The 21,131-nt window shown below is 45.6% G+C and overlaps 1 protein-coding gene across 4 annotated transcripts; it reads right to left on the reverse strand.

Moving 5' to 3' along the window:
• Positions 1–4,381: 4,381 nt before the first annotated feature.
• Positions 4,382–12,060, reverse strand: SLAMF9 (SLAM family member 9). 4 transcript variants are annotated; one of them, XM_081308578.1, is made up of 7 exons: positions 11,695–12,060; positions 10,220–10,339; positions 8,938–9,053; positions 8,200–8,541; positions 6,218–6,490; positions 5,769–5,842; positions 4,382–5,412 (listed from the first exon to the last, which is right to left on the reverse strand). In XM_081308578.1, exons 3-7 carry the CDS (start codon positions 8,981–8,983, stop codon positions 5,344–5,346), a joined length of 804 nt encoding a protein of 267 aa, XP_081164704.1. In that variant the 5' UTR covers positions 8,984–9,053; positions 10,220–10,339; positions 11,695–12,060; the 3' UTR covers positions 4,382–5,343. The 4 variants fall into 4 exon arrangements, with proteins under 4 accessions (XP_081164704.1, XP_081164702.1, XP_081164703.1 ...); XM_081308576.1 differs by lacking the exon at positions 4,382–5,412 and having other exon boundaries at positions 5,419–5,842; positions 11,695–12,058; XM_081308579.1 differs by lacking the exon at positions 4,382–5,412 and having other exon boundaries at positions 5,631–5,842; positions 6,279–6,490.
• Positions 12,061–21,131: the final 9,071 nt, after the last annotated feature.

Consider the following 21,131-nt stretch of genomic DNA (forward strand, 5'->3'; position numbering starts at 1 on the left):
CTTGACGCTAACAAGGTAGCAGATAGCAAAACAAACAGTATTAATGCCCCCAACCCAACTGTGACAAATAAGGACCCCAAGGATCTGTGATCAGGAGCAAGATAGCTAGTGTGGGACAAATCCTAAATTAAGATCTAGACCACTTACCTCCAAATAAAGTGCCCTTCAGGATACCCCTAAATAATCCCTTGCCCCTTCTCCCAGCCTCTATGAAGAGCCCCGGAGGCTGGGGAACCCCAAGACATCTTTATCCACTCAGCCACAGCTTTGACAGTAAATCAGGCACTGGGAGAGGAGGAGCGGCCTCCCCCCACCCCACCCCCCACTGGTATTAGGGGCCCAGGCAGAATCCTCCAGGTCTGGGCAGGTCCCAGGGCTTGAAGCTGGCGCCACTTGCTCTTCATGATGCTGCCAAGCAGCCCTTCTTCAAGTGCCTCACCCCCGATTCCTCCCACTCACACCTCTCCAGTATCCTCAGGGTGCCAGGGTTTGCCAGGTACTCCCTTCCCAAACCCTTGAGGGCATGATCCACAAGAAGCCAAAAATGCCTTAGTCCCTAGGGTATACAAAATGAGTAGGAACTCTTGACCATCTTAGGACAGTCACAGTGAGCCAGGGGGCCATGCTGGAGGCCTGACAGATCCAAGTGGACTCTGCTCCAGGGCCTCCACCCCATTCTTGGCCTCACAGTTCCAAGCTGGTTCTAAAAAAAAATGTTTCCTATGGCAGTCTCATCCTTACCTCTACATAATGCCCGTGTGCGTCTAGCTCCTGGCAGTTCACCACACCACTTACCCTCTCTCCCACCACCCTTCGCCTGCTCTCCCACACTTCCCTGAAAAGGCTTTTTTCCAAGGGTATGGTATGGGAACCCCCAGCTCTCTCCTGGTACAGTTTGCCAAGAACCTTGTAACCCAGGCATCCCCAGAACTCCTCATTTTTCCTGGGACCTTTCCAACTCCACTGGCCCCCATTTCCTCTCCTTCTGGGTCTCCCCACCTGGTACTCCCTCATTCTCTCAGGAACTCCCATCCCAATCATTCCTACTTCTCACAGTCCCCTCGAAATTCCAGTTTCTCACACCTGATCTCCAATTGCAGGAGGCCTTCTGCGATTCAAAATACTCCCTGATGGTCTCCAAAATCCCCATTCGGCCACCCACTTATCTTTTCCTAGGAATTCCCCTCCCTGGAAATCTCCTGCTTCAGCCCACAACACACTTCTGATACTCCGTGCTCAATAATTCCCTTCTCCCTCACATTCTCCGGCCCCCTAGAACTCTTCTTTTCTTTTGGAACCCACCCAGCACTCCCCCACATTATCTCCAGAACTCCTCCAGTTCCGGGGAACCCCTACCCATGCAACAAGAATTCCACTTTACTCCCCAGAACTCCCCTACTTCTGCTCCCCCAAAGAATTCCACTTCTCTCCAGAGCTCCCCCGCTTCCCCCTAACTCTGCACCGTTCCCCATGCCCCCGCCGGCACCCCACTTCTATCCCCCAGGACACCCCCGCCCTCACCTGCTCTGCACCGCTCGGCTCCGCTCTCGCAGCCACACAATAGGGGGCGGACCCGCCTCCCCGCCTCGGATGCCCGGAGCGCCTCCCGTCGCCCTGGAGACCGCCAATCCCCCCCCCTCCCGCGGTGGCCAATTGGAGCCAACAGAGGCCAGGCTAGGCGGGCGGGACCCCTGAGCCGCCTGGGAGTTGTAGTTTCTGGAGAGGACTCAATGGCACGTGGGCTCAGGTCGCCCCCTCGTGGAGCTCTCTACAACCAAGAGTGGGAAGGCGGGTGGCCGCTTCCCGCAGAGAGCCAGAGGGGCGATCTGGATAGGCCGGTGCCCCTGGGGAGACTGAGCCTTTGCAGGATCCCTGCACGCCCAGCTTCCTTTGTAACCTACCTTCTACCCTCTCCCGACTCCGAACCCGCGAGCCACAGAGGCAACAAAGTGGAAATCTGAGCCTGGGGGCGGGAGCACCAGGCCGGGAGAAGACTGCCCGCCCTTCTCCCAGGGGATCCACCCAAGTCCCGGGCTCATCCGATTTCCTCCCCCATTCCCATCCCCACCTCCACCTATTTCCTCTCTTGCCAGACTGGAAATACCTGTCTGCACTGGCGAGCTCCCAGATGTTGCCCGGGCGCTTCCCATGTGTGCAGCTGCGGGAGGGGAGGCTGCGCTCAGAGCTTGGGGTTGCCAAGTCAGCTCTGCAAGCAGCTTCCAACACCAGTGACCCAAAGAATCAGGCCCAGGGGGAAGAAATGGCAGGCATTCTGACGATAGAGATTGAAAGGGGAGGAATGAAATAAAGGCTCTCCTACTGAACCCTTGTAGGGTGTCAGACCCTGGGACTAGATACTTTATAACTCACGTAATCTGCACAGAAACGCTGTGAAGTAAGTATAGAACCACTTGACTAAGGAGAAAACAGACTCAACCAGAAAAAATGCTTCTTACCTAAGCACAGGCAGAGTTGTGTTCAGACCCAACCTGGACTTCGTTAAACCCACCCCTTTGGAGACTTCACCCTCAGACACACACTTATCTCACCCCAGTCTGAAATACTAGACTGAAACTGAGATAGCTGATTCATAGAACTATGGCTGCAAGATCAGTAGAGACCCAGTAGGATGGACTGTTTTGGACTGTTGACCTGTTAAGGCTGTTTTGCAACAGAATCGCTACCAAATCATCCCTCGTGGTGGCCAGCCAACCCCAATCTGTTCACATCCCGGGCCAGGAAGTTCAGCATTGCTGTGGTATGCATTCTATCTTCAGTGAGCTCTGACTGCTGGAACATTCTTCCAAGTGTAACTGTCTGGGTGCTTTTTGCCACAGAGATGGAAGTGTACTTGGGGGAGAAGAAGACTGGGCATGGTCTCTTCCATCCTTTCTGCAAAGACTCCTAAAGTAGCAGCTTTGCAACATTACTTTACATTGTAATGGACTGCCCTACCATTTTGTAAGACTATAATGAAAATGTGTTAATGTTTTACAAGAAAGTAAGGGCAGAAAATGTGGTCACTAGAAGGCTTTTTGCCTTCTTGGCTCCTCACCAACTAGCAAGAACCATCTTCCTCCCCCACACTAAATCAGCTTCTCTGGTACCAAAGTTTCATTTCTGCTATTTCCAGTAGTTTTTGGAGGATAAATTCATGTCATTTGGACATTAAAATAACTTTCTTAAAGTAATATTTTGAATTGTTTAAAAAGTTTATGAGATGCTCATGTTTTTCTGGGAGCTTATTTTGTGAGTTTTATTGTCATAATTTTCATTTGAATATAATGTATATTGTAAAGTTTTTTTAGTAAGAAAAGGAACCTAGCCCTATAACTTGTTCCCTGTTCCCTCACTACCCTAGAAGTGAAAGTGGATAAAAAATTAAAATTAAAGATAAATTTTAAAAAACAGTCCCTTAAGTTAAAAAGTAAAGTTTTTCCTCTAGCTTGTGCTTGATTCATTGTCATAATTCTCTGGGAAAGTTTATTCAGCCTACTAGGATTCCACCTGATCTTAGTATCAACCAACACACATATTTTCAGTTTGCTACAAGAATATGAGAAAATGGTGATTTGAGGGATGCTGTTAATCACATGCCCATGAGCACCGGTCCTCTCACCGTACTAGAAAAGAAGGTTTCTCAAACTTGTCATTAACTTTGTATATGTGTGTCTCTTGATCCATTGAGACTCTAAGCTCCAGAAGTACCCAGAGTCTATTAAAAGAGCCCCTGCCCACTCTTCAGCCTAGTCTGTCACCTACCCCTTTATCAGAGTGTGCAGCCTCGCAGTCCACAGAGTCTCTGTGCTCTTCTTTCATGTGTCAGTGTTTTAGCACTTACCTTCTCTCTAGCTAAAATGACCTTTTTCTCCCTTCCCCGGACTCACTGCTAATCACAAGTCAAAAATTCTTTTGACCTGTTAACCTCCAGAATGGTGGCTCCTCCCACCATTCTGCATCTTCTCCAGGTCCCTTGGCACCTCTCATATCTTTACACAAGTTCTTTGTGGGCAAACAGAGTCTATTCTGACTCACCAGTGCTAACTCAAGTCCCTGACACTTAGTAGGTGTTTAGATACTCCCTTCCCCAAGTTTGCTTTCACCTATTTCAAATGGTGAGGAAGATTTTCAAACTATAAAGTGATATCAAGTGATAATTATCCAAGCTTCTAGCAAAGGAAGAGGCCTGGACCTCTCTGAGCTTATATTCAATTCTTTTTTTGTGTGTGTGTCTCTGTGTTCCTTTTCCAGGTGTTCCGGGAAGTGTGAGGGTCTCATCCCTCTCCATTCAGAGACTAGATGTAAGAAGAACATACTTTACCAACTCCAGGGAGATCCCTGGGCCAGCCCATCCAGGGACCATTCATTCCTTTATTGACTTTCTGTGTGCCAGATTCTGATATACATGAGAATTGGGCTGGCTCTCTGTGTGCCTGATGGACTCCAGGTGATTTTTTCCAGGTAGTCTCCAACCCTATAATGGCATCTACTAGGATAGATAAGAAAGGAGCCAGAAGTATTTGGGGTTGCAGAGCTTTGGGGAATCAAGCGTGCTCAGGACCTAAGGGAGGCACAGAAGACTGGCCTCAGACCAAAGACTGCCTTCCAGAAGGACAAGGGTTCTTGCCCTTGGACAGCAGAGTGGATCCATTTAAAAATGTTAGGAGCTCTTTGGGGACTGGTTTTTCAACCTCACCACCTCCTACCAAAGTCTGGCAGTTGCATAGACAGGATCCACAAGATCTGATCTGAGGAATGATGGAGACAAAGAGTGGCACCTCAAGCTTAGGGGAAGAATTCAAACTGATCCCTGGGTTAGGGAAAGAGCAGAGGGTAGAAAGTAGGCAATAACCCAAAGAAGACTCCATAGAGAAGAGACATGGAGGTCAATAAGGAAGGAACAGACAGACAGTGGTGCCAACCACAAATAGAAGTCAGTGGTCCAAGAATTCGGCTCTTAATCCAACAGAACGGTCACCCCTATGAGGAAGGCATTAGAGGTCCAGAGCAGCTGGCATCAGCGAAACAAAAGAGGGCTCCAAGCTCAACTCCAAACCAGATAGGACTGAACCGAGGTCCTTCCCATCCCCCTATGGGATGGCTTCTGGATGACAGCAGGGTAGGTGGAGTCATAGTAAATCTATTTGTCAGGATGAGAATGGGGACGGAAGAGAAGAAGAATCAGCAGAAATAATTCCACTTTTATTCAGGATTGTAAGGTGCTGAAATTCTCCTATTTAGGAGTCACGGGTTCAGTTAGGTACAAAGGACTCTCTCACTTGTCTTCCTTAAAGCATGTGTGTTGGTGGAAATGGGATGGGCAAAGTCAAAGCAAATAACACCTCACATTGAGTGGGTCTTCCAACTCAGTCCCCAAGGGCAGGGGAAAAGCATGTGGGCTTGGAGAAGGATCTAGGATGCAAAGAAAAAGAGAAAGTGGTTTTTGCTAGAGCAACCAATGAGGACAAAAGGACCAAACAAGGCTCCCCAGAAGTAGTGGGTACTTAATTTGATTTTATTGCCAGGTGGTCTTCTCTTGGAAAATATGGTCCTTTGAGTATCCACCCTTGAGAACCCCTGCTTCCCCTCTGCCCACCAGGCCATAAGATCCCCAGAGCTGGAAAGAAAAGCCAGAGTCAAGACCCAGGTCAGGCTGGGCTGGGGCCAGCCTTCCCCCTTTTCCTCAGTCTCATTCTGTTTCTCTTGAGATACCTCATCCTTGGCATTTTGTAGACTCGGATGACCCAGAGGCTCACCACTAGAATTACCAAGAGCAAGAGGAGCAGCAGTCCTTTAGCCAGGAGGCAGAAGACAGTGGAAGACTTCTCAGGATAGCCAGGATCTGGGATAGAAGAAGGGAGGGAAAGGGGCTCATCAGCGAGAAGAGCAAGATTAGGAGGCAGCCGCCCCAAGTTCCACAAGAAGGGGTCTCAGGTTTACAATCAGTTTATGTCTCTTTGCAAGTAGCTCTGGAAATATATATTCCATGCACAGAAGCTCAGGAATTGAGCTCTGGGGAGCAATCTCAATTCAAGTGGAGAAGAGATCTTTGGAAGTTGGGAGCATCATACTCCCCAGTTCCGGTATCAAGCTGCTAATAGGAGGGATGTAGATTCTGGAATCTGTGTGCTCTTAAGAAGAATCAGGATGGGGAGAGATGGGGCCTGGAGGCATGGGTCTTGCATGAGCTTAGGAATTGTCTCTGGGGTCCTTATACCTGCACAGAAAGACCCAGCAGGGATAGGATGGGAGCTGATGTTGCTGATGGGGTTGCTGACCCTGCAGGTATAGGAAAGAGCACTGTCCCCAGGCCTCCAGGATGTTCTGAGGATGGGGCCTTCGTGGGCTGTGCCAGCACTGTCCCCCCAGGAGAGCCAGCTGTAGGTCACATCCATGCCTCCTTTCTCCACAAAGCATGTCAGGGATATATTACAGGAACCTTCCCCAGAGATCTCAAAGTTCACAGTGATTCTGGGCTTCAACAGCCGTTCTAGAAGAGAAAGAAAAAAAACACAAAGACTCACTGAACAATCAGAATTGAATCTATTTTTCGAAGCTCCTCATCCTTGGGGTATGGATGCTGCTTCGAGAGCCCATTCACCTAAATAACAAATAAACAAAACCAAACAAAAAATAACCTCCAGGGATGGGGTCATGGCTCAGTGGTAGAGCACTTGCCTGACATGTGTGAGGCACTGGGTTCGATTCTCAGCACCACATATAAATAAATGAATAAAATAAAGGTCCATCAACATTAAAAAAAAAAAAACTCCATAACACTTATGGTTCCAGGGTCCCCAGGCAACTGCTAAGGTAGACCGAGCTGACGTTGGTGTCTTCTACCTTTTACCTCCTCTTTATGCCTTCTCTTTTACTTTTTTTTTTTTTTTGGTACTGGGATTAAAGATTTTGGGGGGTGGAGGTGTACCAGGGATTAAACTCAGGAACACTCAATCACTGAGCCACATCCCCAACCCTATTTTGTATTTTATTTAGATACAGGGTCTCACTGAGTTGCTGAGTGCCTCGCTTTTGCTGAGGCTAGCTTTGAACTCACGATCCTCCTGCCTCAGCCTCCCCATCCACTGGAATTACAGGCATGTGCCACTGCACCCAGCTGGGATTAAAGATTTTTAAACCCAAGGGTGTTCTACCACTGAGTCACATCCCCAACGCTTTTAATTTTTTACTTTGAGAAAAGGTCTTGCTAAGGGGCTGGGGTTGTGGCTCAGAGACAGAGCACTCACATAGCATGTGCGAGGCCCTGCATTCGATCCTCAGCACCACATAAAATAAATAAATAAATAATATATATGTGTGTGTGTGTGTGTGTGTGTGTGTGTGTGTGTGTGTGTGTGTTTTAAGAAAAGGTCTTGCTAAGTTTCCCAGGCTGACTTTGAATTTGTCATCCTCCTGCCTCAGCCTCCAGAATCACTGGGATTACAGGCATGTGCCACCATGCCTGGTTCTTCTTTTTAACTTTTATTTATTTATTTTTTTAAAGAGAGAGAGAGAAAATTTTTTTTAATATTTATTTTTTAGTTTTCATTGGACACAACATCTTTGTTTTTGTAGGTGGTTTTGAGGATCGAACCTGGGCCGCACGCATGCCAGGTGACCGCACTACCGCTTGAGCCACATCCCCAGCCCTCTTTTTAACTTTTATATCCCACCTTCCTCCAAATCCTCTTCTGCTTCTTTGATTCTACAAAATATTATCACCTCTCCCAATGGCACTTGTATTTTAACCCTTGTCTTTCCAAGATTTAAGTAGATTCAGAGTGACCAGCACAAAAAAAAATAGAAACTTGGGTTCAAGTAAATGGAAGACATTGATAAGACCCCTCATATTGCACAGTGGGGATTATTAGTGCTCAAGAATGGAAGTGGTGTTCATCCCTTTGACACACAATCTCACTGGGAGAGAAAAGACCCTGAGAGGGTGTGTACCCAAAGCCCCTCATCCCTGCGTGGGGACACCCTTTAGTGCCCCATCCTTTATTTCTCTAGCTCACCCACCTGTTGCTGCAGCTCAGATACTGGAGCTGGGCACACTGGGAGGGGTTTGCCCTCTCATCCTGTCCCCTCAGACCCAAACCCTGAGTCCTGAGACCCCTAACTCTATAGCCTGGGAAGCTCAGGAGAGCATAAGTCAGCGACAGTTTTGCGGTCCCCAGTCGGTCCCCAGTCTAAACTCACGGTAGACGCGTAGATTGTACAGCTGGGTGGTTGACAGCTGAGCTGTCCTCATGTTGACTTCGGCTTCGTAACACCCTGCGTCCTTCCAGCTCACATTGCTGATGTACAGAGAGTAGCTGGGCTCCAGGAAGCTCACTCGACCCTGGTAGTGAGGGTCAATCACGGTGATGGTAGCTGGCTGTCCCTCTTTCCCTGGCATCACCATGGCAAGCCTTCTCTGAGAGGACCAGATGATGTTCTCAACCTCTTCATCCGGTGGGATTTCCAGCGGGAGGCTGATGGACTCCTGAAGGATTGCAACTACTTCCTCCGTATCAGCATCATCTCCAGAGTTCCCTTTGGCTGCAGAAGTAGGAAGAAAAGGGATGGAAATCGCCCAGCTGGTTTCTCTGGGCTGCGGAGCTTGGCCTCAGGAGCTGTGGCTCCATCACAGTCGAGAAACTTCTCAATCCGACCTTTTCTGGCTGTAGGCTCCATTGCTCCCGAGTAGAACCCACCAGGGTGGGCTTCCCTCTGACTTTTCACTCTTCAAATTTAACTTCTCTTTTGCCACCCTGGGACTTCTCCCCCTTCTGTGTTCCCAGATGTCCTTCTCTTTTGATCCTGCCTTGAAGCCACACCCTGCTCCTTGTACTCCCAGAAAAACCTGACACAGACAACTCCCCAAAAGGGTCTCACTAGCAGAACAGCAGAACTGAGTGGAGAAGACGGTCCTGTGTAGGAGGGACAGTCACTCACCTCCCTGGAGTAGCAGGAAAAGAAGCAGCCAAGGAAGAGCGCCCATGTCAGAAGTGACTTGGTCCGGCTCCCAGGCTGTGGACAAGACAAGCTGTGGACAAGACTGGTTGGCAGTCCTGAGGAAAGGGAAATAATTCTTACTCTAACTTCCTCCATTCTCACTGAGCCCCTCCCTAGCCCTCCCGGAAAGACTTCTCTCTCTGGGCCTGATCGTCAGATGGTTTGTCCACTAACTCATGTCCATTCACCAAACTCAGCTCAAATCCTACTTCCCAATGAATACTTTCTAGACTTCTTACCCTCTGTGTGCCCAGATCCCCCATAGATACCACATGCCCCAAACTCTCCCCAGCCTGTCATTTGACCCAGCTATCAGTAGTTCCTATGTAGCTGTGGTCATGTGATCTTATAAATATCATGATCTCCCTAGAAGGACTCCATCTTGTGTTCCCTCTGTATGTCTCAGCATTGCTGCCCGCACCCCCCCACACACCCCGAGTCACACGTTAGCACTCAATTGCTATCTTCAGAATGGACACGGGAAGGAACTCTTTCTATTTAAAGCCAGTTTTGTTCCTACTTGAGATATACTATTCAGAGGGGGAAATTTGCTCCTTTTCTCAAAAGCAGTTTGGACCAAAGTTGATCTGGGTTATTGATATTGTTATGTAAAGGCTTTAAAATCACTCTGTATGAACGCATTGTTGATCGAAGCTATAGGAAGACTATAGCCAGATTCAGGAATAGATTATCAGAACATCGGGGTAAGAACAGACTTTCTGAGAGTTGGGGCTATCCAGGAGGCAACGGGTAGGTGGCCTTGAGAGGTAGTTTCTGTCCCCAGTATTCAAGCTAAGACTGGACCACCGTGTGCTTGAATGTTCTGCAGTGTCTCTGACACCAGATGGATCCTCAGATTGAATAATCTTTAAGCTTCTTCTAAAAACACTCAAGTCTATGAATTTGTGCTGTAATGAGGAAGCAAAAATGATGTCTCAAGTCCACAGACACAATGAAGGCATATACATATTCAATTCTAGTCCTGTAGAATTTCACATCTCTAGTTCAGTAAATTCAACCCTTAATCAAATGTTTATTGAGCAGCTTCTATGATCCACACACTGTCCTCAGTGCTGGGCAATTAGCAATGACCAATAGTTTAGATTTGTGACAATGGGACGGACCCCTAGGCTCACAACTGATCTTAGACAAGTAACTACAAATTTGACATATCCCGCCAAAGCAAAAACTGGAAGAATCTGCCGGTTAAGGTGGCACACACCTGTAATCCCAGAGGCTTCAGAGGCTGAGGCAGGAGGTTTGAAGGTTCAAAGCCAGCTTTAGCATTGGCATGGTGCTAAGCAACTCAGCAAGGTGAGGTGTTAAGCAACTCAAAGAGACCCTGTATCCAAATAAAATATAAAATAGTGATGGAGGGTGTGGCTTAGTGGTAGAGCTAGTGGTAGAGTGCCCCTGAGTTCAATCCCCAGTACCAAAAAAAAAAAAAAAAAAAAAAACTATAAGAACCTATAATAAGGTCACTTAGGAATGTTGGAGTCAAGAGGATTGAGAAAAAGCTGTGGAGGAGAAATGATATTTGGGCTAAGATCTCAAGGATGAATAGAATCTGCTAAGTGAAGAGGAGAAATGGTTAGTTATTAAAGTTTATGAGCACCAAGCCTCAGGGGATAGGATTTTTCAAAATAAAGGTAGATCTGATTTGGGCCTGAGTATGAAACTTTGTTTTGTTAGTCTTCCCATTTATTTAAAAGATAAAATAATATAGAGCAATTTCAATATTTGACCTTTATCCAAAGAAAAATGAATCAGTATATTGAAGAGAGATTGGCACTCCCATGTTCGCTGTTGCAATATTCACTATGACCAGGATATGGAAACAACCTAAGTGTCCATCAAAGGATGGATGGTTAAGGGAATGTGGGCAATACCACAATGGTATACTACTCAGCTTTCAAAAAGAAAGAAATTATGTCATTTGTAACAACATAGATGAACCAGAGGACATTGTGTTAAGTGAGAGAAGTCAGGTTCAGAAAGACAAATACCACATGATCTCACTTATACATAGGATCTTAAAAAGCTAAACTCACATAAATAGAGAGTAGAATGATAGTTTCCAGGGGTTAGGGGTGGGTGGGTAGGTAGAGAGATGTTGGTCATAGGATACATAATTTCAGTTGGACAAGAAATACAAGTTCAAGAGATCTATTGCACAAAATGGTTACTAAGATTTACGACAATCATAGTATTCTTGGAAATTGATAAGAGAGCAGATTTTAAATGTACACATCACAAAAACCAAGTATGTGAAGTAATCCATGTATTATAGCTAGATCTAGCCATTTTACAATGTCACGTGACAGCATGGTGTACGTGACAAGTGTAGACACAAATTTTTGTCAACTAAAAACACAAAATGAAAAATCTTTCAAATAAGATTAAAGCAAGAAGCAAAAAAAAAAAAACAGGTCATGGTGCATAATGTTCAGAGTTTAAAGTTCAGTGAGTATATCTGTTAGGTTCTTTGAGAAGCAGATGCTGGAATTAGGAGTAAAAGAGGTTTAGTGGGGGTTACTGCCTGGAAAAGATCAAAGGGGGAAGGAGCAGATGGAGTAGGGAGATCTTCAGGCCATGAAGCAGTTCTCACACTCTCTGCTAGCTCAACAGTGAGGTCTGGAACAAAGGTTGCACAGTAAAGGGAACCTGTGTTGGGCAGGAGTGTCCAGGTATACTCACCGTGCAAGAATGTCCAAGTGCCAATACGGTGTGTAGCTATTGGCCGGGCTGCCCAGGATCCTGACAGTGCTACAGCCAGAGGCTATCAGTTCACCGTACTCCTTGCAGCTGAAGATAAGTTTTCTCTTGAAGGGACAGTGAGGGGCACCTTCCTGGCTGCTACAGCGAGTATGCTGATAGCCAGAAGGTAACTGTATTCAGGTTTATTAAACCTGTCTCCCTAAATAATCATAAACAATCCATTAAGCCTATCTACCTCCAGTCTTCACTGAGCCCTCCCAGTTGAATGTAGAGAAAGTGGCTTCTCAGAGCGTATTCTCCAGTCCAATTCCCGTTCTAGCTCAGGGATTGTGATCCACATGCAACTTCATTTCTGTCTCCCACGGTTTCTTCACTCTTACTCACTGGGGTAGTGCTCCTCTGCCCTGAGAATGTGGGCTTGGTTTCTGGTTTCAGTTCAGAATGAGAGTTTCCAGCTGGGTGCGATGGCACACACCTGTAATCTCAGCTACCAGAAAGTCCAAGGCGGGGGAACCACAGTTCCAGGGCAGCCGTGGCAACTTAGCAATATTCTGTCTCAAAATTTAAAAACGGGGGATGTAGTTCAGAGATAGAGCATCCCAGTACAGGACAGAGAGAGAAATCGAAAGAGAGGGAAACTTCCTGTCCCATGTCATATAGAAAACTCCAAACCTAAATTATAATCAAATAATCCCTGCTTTTCCTGGCTTGGATTTGTTTGGACTAGGAGCCTGAGATGGGAAAGGGCAGGAAAAAGCTCTCTTCTCACTCTCAGCTTACCTCTCCCTGCTGCACTCCTGACTGGTATACTCTCTCAACCGTCTCCCCCAAACTGTTTCCCTCTCCAGAAAGATGGGGAAGGATTGGGAGTTCTTACCTGGCTGAGTGGCTTTGCATGTCTAGCAAATGATGAAGAGGAACTGTTTTCTCTTGAGAGACAATTATGGCTCCCTTTCTTCCACCCTTGGTCAGGAGTGGAGGCACCTCTATTCTGGGTGATCACTTGCAACTCCTTCCTCAGTCCCTGGACATCTGGCCACACACCTCCATTCTCCTCTCTTACCCCACCAAATGCCCCTGTTGTGCAGCATCCAGGCCAACCAAGCAGACTGTCTGTTAAGGGTGCCCTCAGTTATCCATCATAAACATTCTTGCCATGACAGATTCCCTCCAGGATCTAGGACATGGCTCCAAAATCCTGGCTCCTTCTTGGGAGTCAGATCTTAATTCACAGTTTTTACTCTCCTGGGCTTATCTCCTGGGCTGCTGTCCCCTAGGACTCTCACTGGTAGGACGTACTTCTCATAGTTCTCTCTTCTTCTTGAAGTCCCCCTCACCTGGCTTATGGCCAGAGGTAACAACTATTTGCAAAGAAGTCTCTTTCCCAGTCATCCTTTTTCAATTTTCCAGCCACGGGTGAGGGGCCTCCAAGAACAACAACACCATTTCTCCTTAATCCCCCCCCCCCCGTAAATTCTGCAAGGGGAGCTATCCCTGACACTTCCTTTAATCTCCTGACACCTGTCACACTGTCAGCTCCAAATAATCAAGCAAGAAGACATCCATTCTAACATCTTGCTTATAGCACATACTTAAAGTTCTCTGTGGCATAGCCTGTTCACCTCTGTGATGGGCAGTTTTATGACTGAGTCCTACTTGAAGTTTATACTCTGGAGGGTTCTGTTTTTCCACTTCTTGTCCTTTTTTGCAGATGTAGGAAGCCACCTGGCCTAAGCACAGGTGCAACTGGAGCTTTGTGCACCAGCCAATGAAGGGACCAGTTAGTGGATAAATATTCTCTGAACTATTCTGATGCCTGTTCTTCATGGTTCTTCAGAAGGTCTTGGCTCCTATTGTCCTCAGCAGTAATCAGCTGGCACATCTTTTATTAACTTTTCTCCCTTCTCCATCCATTTTCCTCATTCCTCCTTCTTGGATCATCTCCCAGAAAGATTTCCTCCACCCTCTTCTAAGGGTGTGTTGGGGTGGGGCACAGTAAAACATTATATACGACAAAGTGGTTGCATCAGCAAAATGTAGACCTCCTTCTCTTCTGCCCGGATCTTTAAAAGTAAAAAAAAAAAAAAAAAAAAAAAAAAAGTTCCCTGCCCCAATTCTGATATAAAACTTTGAAAAAGAGGGAGAGGTGAAAATTTGATTCTGCTCTGATGGAGAGGATGAAGGAAGATAATAAAGGTCCAAGCCTTTGCTCAAAAAAATTTTTTTTCAGGTTCTCTTTGGATCTGGAAAGATGGGGACCCATAGGGCAGACCCACAGTTCTGGAGGAGCCAGTAAGTGAGTTCCAACTACATGACACCCCCCTCCCCAGTCAAAGCACGTTGAGGTTTGTGTGCGTACTCTGTCCTGGGGCAAGACTGTGCACTTGATATATGCTTTTCCTTTTCCTTTACCTCTTCCAGGGTTCCATGCTAAAAGGGTAATTGTTCAATTGAACCATGAAGGTGGCTGGAGAGAAATGAAATGGTCTGCAAATTATTGAACTGCACCCAAAGGACTCTTTATGAAATGGAGGAGAAAAGACTGTTCTTTTCAGTGGGGCCAGCTTGGGCAAAGCCTTGCGGTGTGTGCTGAGGCACAGAGGGCATCTGCCAAGAGGGAAACCTGGAGAGGGAAATGGAGAAGATTTGACATGAGGATAGAAAGATGGACAGGAGACAGCTTACCAGGCCTTGTAGACCTCTTCAAGAGCTTATAAGTCATATTCTCTCAAAAAAATTGTTTTTAAAGGAGAGGGGAAATACATGATGAGAGAGAAAAGGGAAAACATAAGCCAGGTGCAGCGGCACACACCTGTAATCCCAGCAGCTTGGGAGGCGGAGGCAGGAGGATCATGAGTTCAAAGCCAGCCTCAGCAAAACAAGGCACTAAGCAACTCAGTGAGACTCCCATCTCTAAATAAAATACTAAATAGGGCTGGGGATGTGGTTCAGTAGTTGAGTGCCCCTGAGTTCAATCCCTGGTACCCCCCACCCCCGCCAAAAAAAAAAAAAGGAAAACATAGTAGAGGGAAAGGTGTTTTTGGTATCCGAGATTGAACTCAGGGTCACTTAACCCCTGAACCACATCCCCAGCCCTTCTTTTATGTTTTGTTTTGAGATAGGGCCTTGCTAAATCCTTAGGATCTTGCCATATTGCTGAGATTGGTCTCAAACTTGCAATCTTCCTGCCTCAGCCTCCCGAGCCGCTAGGATTACAGACATGGGCCATAGCGCCCAGCACAGATGATCTTAATATAGGAAAGATATGAACGTATTTAAATGCTGAAGAGAGGAGCCAGTAGGGAGGAGGTTTGAAGATGCAGACAAGGGGCTAGGGATGTGGCTCAAGCGGTAGCGCGCTCACCTGGCATGCGTGCAGCCCGGGTTCGATCCTCAGCACCACATACCAACAAAGATGTTGTGTCCGCCGAGAACTAAAAAATAAATATTAAAAATTCTCTCTCTCCCCCTCTCTCTCCTCTCTCACTCTCTCTTAAAAAAAAAAAAAAAGATGCAGACAAGTCATCTCCTCCACCCATCTCTCAGCCCCAGGAGGTGTGAGGGAGCTGGGATTCAGAGTCCAGAAAGAGGAGCTAGTTTTAGATTACAAGATGGTCTCCCACTATAATCAGAAAATATGGGCAAAGGTACTGGTAGATTTGTATGTGTCAAGAAGTTCAAGGGAGGGGTTGGAGTTGTGGCTCAGTGGTAGAGCACCAACCTGGCACGTGTGAGGCACTGGGTTCAGTTCTGAGCACCACATATAAATAAATAAAATAAAGGTTCGTCAACAACTAATAAAAATGTTTAAAAGAAGAAGAGAAAGAAGAAGGAGGAAGAGGAGGAGGAGGAGGAAGTTGTTCAGAGAAGCCAGGCATTGTGGCACACATCTGTTAACCCAGCCGCTCAGGAGGCTGAGATAGGAGGATCACAAGTTCAACACCAGCCACAGCAACTTAGCAAGGCCCTAAGCAACTTAGTGAGATCCTGTTTCAAAATTAAAAAATAAAAGGGTCTGGGGATATGGCTCAGTGGTAAAGTACACTTGGGTTAAATCTTCAGTACCAAAAAAAAAAAAAAAAAAAAGTTCTGGAGAATGCTGTCTGGTGATTTCAATTTTCCCTGCATAGCAGACAAAATTGTCTGCTGAAGCCAAAAGTTTAAATGAAATGCAGGTATTTCCAGAGAGCAGAAACAGTTTGTAACAGATGAGAAAATTGTATTTTGAGGTTTCTTGGGATAGTCCCAGTTTAGGCATGATGTTCTTGCCTAATGGTTAATACTACCTTCTTTTACTCACAGAAAGTGTCCTGATTTGGAGGATGAATTATTTGGTTATCCTAGAACAAGTGCAAAATTTTATTAAAGGAATCATAATGAGGTAGTATTATGGTTTGGATTTAGAAATGCACGCCCCCCATGTTCATCTTTTGAAAGCATGATCCCAAATGCAGAAATGTTCAGAAGTGGACCTTTTAGATAATGGCAAGAGCAGGGCTAGGGGTGTAGCTCATTTGGTAGAGTGCCTTGTCTTGCAAGCACAAGGCCCTGGGTTCAATCCCCAGCACCAAAAAAAAAAAAAAAATAGATAATGGTGAGAGCCATAACTTCATCAGTGAATAATTCGAATGTATTACTGGGTAGTAATCATAAGCAGGTGTGTGGCTTGAGGAAGTAGGACAGTGGGGACAATACCCTCTCTGTCCCATGGCTTACCTCAAACCCAGAGCAATGGAGACAGCTGACAGAATGGACGGAACCTCTCAAACTGTGAACTCCACATAAACTTTTCCTCCTCTAATTTGTTCCTAGCAGGTATTTTGCACAGCAATTTAAAAAAAAAAACTGACTAACACAGGTGGCTGAACTTGTAAGAGTAAAAAGCCACCCCTAACTTGGGCAACCAATGCCCTGAAGATGTGGAGGGAAACAGTAGATAATAGAAAGTATTTGAAAGCAAACTGCTTTGCTTCCATTATTTGCATAATGGAATCTCAAGACCTACTTTATAAGATAACTGGGAAAATCAAATGAGCTAAGCACTTAATGCAGAGTTTGGCACATTGTGGAACCTAATGAATATGAGTTGGGGTTATTAATTACTGCAAGTTAGCTGAGTTTGAAGTTCATGGGCTTTGGCATTATGAAAGCTTGGAGCCCCCTGGTAAAAGGCCAGGGTCTGTGGTTATTGAAGAGAATATGCAGAAAGTCTCTAACATGTGAATGGGTTTATTCGAGAACCTCAGCCAGCAGCGCTAATCAGCCTGGTTTGAGGAGACAGAGGATACTGATGCCAGGGTGCACAGCCGAGCTCAGTGTTTTTCATGTCAGCTGCCTGTTCACTAGACCAGCTCTTAGGTATGCAGAGGTGTGACAAACTAGGCTGATCCCCTTCAACCAAACTCCTCAACAATTCATTGCTTGCCTCCCAGGTATCACCTGTCCATATTTTAACTTGTCTGTCTTTCTTTCCAAAATGAACTGGTATGTTCCTCTGGGTTATGTATCCTTTGATTCCCTATGATTGCTGTCAAAATAGGATGTGTACACCTGCGTTAGAACCCTGAGGAGGGATAGTTAAAATGTTGATGCCTTTGGCTCTGAACCCACTGAGTCAGAATGGGAAGAAGAGTGGAGGATGGGGTTTAGGAAACCCTCTGCTCATCAACCAAAGTCCCAGATGATTCCACTGTAAGCTGAGCTGAGGAGTTGCACACTTTGTCTGCTCTTTTGTTCTGTTGGAGCAGGGAGGAAGTTCCCCAGCCAGTGATGTCTTTTGTCTCCAGTTACAAAAGGTGTTTTTTTTTTTTTTTTCCCCTGAGCAAAACCATGAAGTGATGTTTTCTTCTTGGACCAGGCATTGGAGAACAGGAGAGGGGCTCCACAGGCTTTTAATCAGTTTTCCTGAGCTCTCTGAAGAGCTGTCTCCTAGACTGCTGGGGAGAGACAGGTGCAAAGCCACAGGTGTTACCCTGACACAGCTTTTACCTTCTTACGTATGTGACCCCTGAAGCAGGATTTGTTTGAAAATAAGGTGCTGTTGCTAAAAGAAAAAAAAATTAGAATCTACCGAGCTTCCCCAACCCCTTATTTTATAAATTAAAAACAAACGTAAAAGTAAAATAAAAACCCCCAGAGTCCCAGAAAGTGGAAGAATTTCTTAAAGTTCTGTGTCAAAGTTAATGTCAAAGCTGGGACCAAAACTCTGGTCTTCTGGTATCTTGTTGGTGGGATTTTACTTGATGAACTTGAGATTTAAAACAACTACAATCTGGTGATGTTCTGGCACATGGATAAGCCCTTAGTAAATGTCATTGTTATTGTTGGTGTCATTTGTCATTGACTTGTGCTTGAGACTGGGAGCTGGCAAAGCAAGCAGGAGAGAAGCACAGGCAAGTGGCTGGGGGAAAGCCCGCTGGCCACCCAGACAGGTCTGCACGTGACAGTAGTTTTCAACTTTAGTTAATTCAGCACAGTTCAAGTGTCCACAGTAAGCTAACTCATGAATGTCCCGGAGTTTATCCGAATCTGGGATGCTGTCTCATTTTATCCGAGCTGTCGTTAACAGACGTACAATTAGCTATATCTCTCACAAATATTTATTAAGCTTCAATCAAATGCAAGGTACTGTCCTAATGCAAAATACAGATGTGAAGGGAAAAGATGGAGCTTATGTTATCACTAAGGACCAGGCTGGGGAGAGGTGAGCCATATGTAACAAATGTAAAACATCGAGTGATAAAGTCCTATGAGGACAAAACCAAACAGAATAAAGGAATAAGCAGGAATGGGGGCAAGAAATAGCCTTTGGTTCAGTGTTCAAGTCACAACTTTGGTTGTGCTCCATTGCCCTGACATTTCTACAGTTAACACGAGGAGTTACCATCAGAAGGGAGCATGGCGCTAGCTAGAGGGAAGGAGATGATCTAAGATTCAACAATTCAATGACAATCTATCATGTTCATTTCTATCGTGTGGTTTCTCCTGTCAAGTTCCCACATACTGTGGTCTGGCCCCAGACAGAACTTGGATGGGCACAATTAGAGTATCCACTTCTGTGACTCTCCTTTGGCAATTTGTTCACATCTTCCCTTCACGTTTTTCTAACAATGTCCCTTCATTCGGTCTTTTGTTTCTTGAGGGTCAATTTGCATGTCTCATCTCTGATCCATTGAGTATGGATTCTATGCTTCCGGGTTCAGAAGGCAAATTTATTTTCTCCTTTTCCAAGGTTGTCCTTCTCTTTCCCCCTAACTCCATTAATACTTTCTTGATCAAGGCTGCTGCTCCTCCATTAATATGTACAAAATGCCTTGTCTTCCCTATCAAGTTCTCCAAAGAACTTATCACACTCAATAGCTTCCTGATATACCATGGCCCTCTACCCTCGGGATCAAATCCTTCTTTCAGCGGTGAAAAGGGCTGTCTGGGAGCCTGACTTTGGACCAATGAAGGTGGCTTGGAGTTTAGGACAGAACATTGTAAGACAAGATGTTCCCTTTCTCCAAGGGGAGAGCTAACTAGCTAATGGTACACCAACAATGGAGACTTTTTCTCCAAATCTGCAGAAATAGTTAAGAAGTAGAGAAGGCCTTGGGGATTCCCCCAACAGACTACTAGAAGAGGAAATAGAGGGACAGAGGAGGAGTGGAAGATTTAGGGGGCAGCAATTCCCAACCAGGATGGAGAGGAGGTAGAGGGCAGAATTTTTCTAGGATTGACGTTTCTTGGCACTAGGGATAGCCAACTTGTAATGATTGCACTGGGAAGTGGAGGAAGGGGAGAAGGATCTAGTCCCTAACTCTCTACTTTTCAAAAGCTTATCTGATGAAGTGGTATCTAAAGACAATGCAGCCCAGTCCTTCCTCTACAACACTGGTTGCTGAACTTTAAAAATGATCCATGCAGCCCGGCACAGTAGCACATGCCTATAATCCCAGTGGCTCTGGACTGAGGCAGGAGGATCCCGAGTTCAAAGCCAGCCTCAGCAAAAACAAGGCCCTAAGCAAACTCAGTGAGACCTTGTATCTAAATAAAATACAAAATAGGGCTGGGGTTGTAGCTCATGGTTGGGTGCCCCTGAGTTCAATCCCTGGTAAACAACAACAACAAAAAATTATCCATGCAATTTTTCTTCAATGGAAATATTATAAAAAACACAAATTGAACTATTCCAGTGGAGGCTGAAGGGTATAACTCTTCTCAGCACTTCTGTGAAATCCCAGGGTAACTCTTTGGAGCCCAGAGGATCCTATGGAGCCCCTCTGCTCAGGAGTTGCAGATGGACAGCATTTACACTTGGAATTCCAGAATTTCCACCTCCATTTCAACCAAAAAAACCTGAAACTTTACCTATTTACATATTGGGCTTTTGAAAAATATTTCCTGTGTTGGAAGGAACTTCCCTTAAAAACACTCCCCCCCACTACACTCAAAATCTAATTGTGTTTAGCACCGTTTTTATGGCCTTAGAACCAGAGAAGAAGGCCATATATTCCTATAGATGGTCATGGCTTGCTCTGGCCAAGACCCTTCAAAGTTTCAAGGATGCCCCTACTGTAAACCATTCATCTGGGATAAACTAAGTTATAAGAAATATTAAACCCAAGCCACATCAAGTGGGGGAACATACAGACTTGTCCTACTGAAGTGCTTTATTGCACTACCCAGAGCTTGTATACAGGGTGTTAGAAAAGCTTAAGGGTGCTATGGAAAAGATGTGACTAAAAATGCTATTCATTATCATCACACAGTGTCCTCTTAAGAAAAAATGCCTCCCAGTGGCAGGAACAGCATTTCCTGGAGCAGTCCTTTGATTTTCCCTACCCCTACCCCTATCCCTGCCCAAATCATCAGAGATCAAACTCAGAGGCGCTCTACTACTGTTTTTAATTTTTATTTTGATACAGGATCTGGCTAAGTTGCTGAGGCTGGCATTAAACTTACGATCCTCTTGCCTCAGCCTCCAGCGTTGCTGGAATTACAGTTGTGCATCACTATGCCCTGCTTCCCCTGTGATCTTTGTAGATCATGACCCCTTAGCAGTTGCTGCTAGAAAGCACAGTCACATTTGTAGCATTCCCGTGACCAGGTATAGAACACTAAGGAATACATTTTAGATATTGACCTTGTTCCTTGCTGCAACTTATTTTCCTTCTCTACTTTCTTCAAACCTCCTTTTCCTAGCTGATTGGCATTTTATCTTGCTGCATTGTATTACAATTTGTAGGACACATGGGAGAGTCTAGGCAAATGTACAATTAGAGAAAACAGCCCCACTTGTGACACCAACTACAAACCATCCCCTTTCCACCATTTGCTAGAAGGACTCACAGAACACATTCTAAGCTGTTATATTCATGGTTATGGTTTATTACAGGGGAAATATACAGATTAAAAATTAGCCTAAGGAAGAG

Source organism: Spermophilus citellus (assembly GCF_964194105.1).
Source record: "Spermophilus citellus genome assembly, chromosome: 9".
NCBI lineage: Eukaryota > Metazoa > Chordata > Mammalia > Rodentia > Sciuridae > Spermophilus > Spermophilus citellus.

Bases quoted from the DNA above. Each gene is read 5' to 3' on its own strand.
- SLAMF9 (XM_081308577.1), bottom strand. From the start codon at position 8,983: ATGGGCGCTCTTCCTTGGCTGCTTCTTTTCCTGCTACTCCAGGGAG. The intron at 8,542-8,937 runs GTGAGTGACTGT...CTACTTCTGCAG, and splicing joins TTTCCTGCTACTCCAGGGAG to CCAAAGGGAACTCTGGAGAT. The intron at 6,491-8,199 runs GTGAGTTTAGAC...TTTCTCTTCTAG, and splicing joins GTACAATCTACGCGTCTACC to AACGGCTGTTGAAGCCCAGA.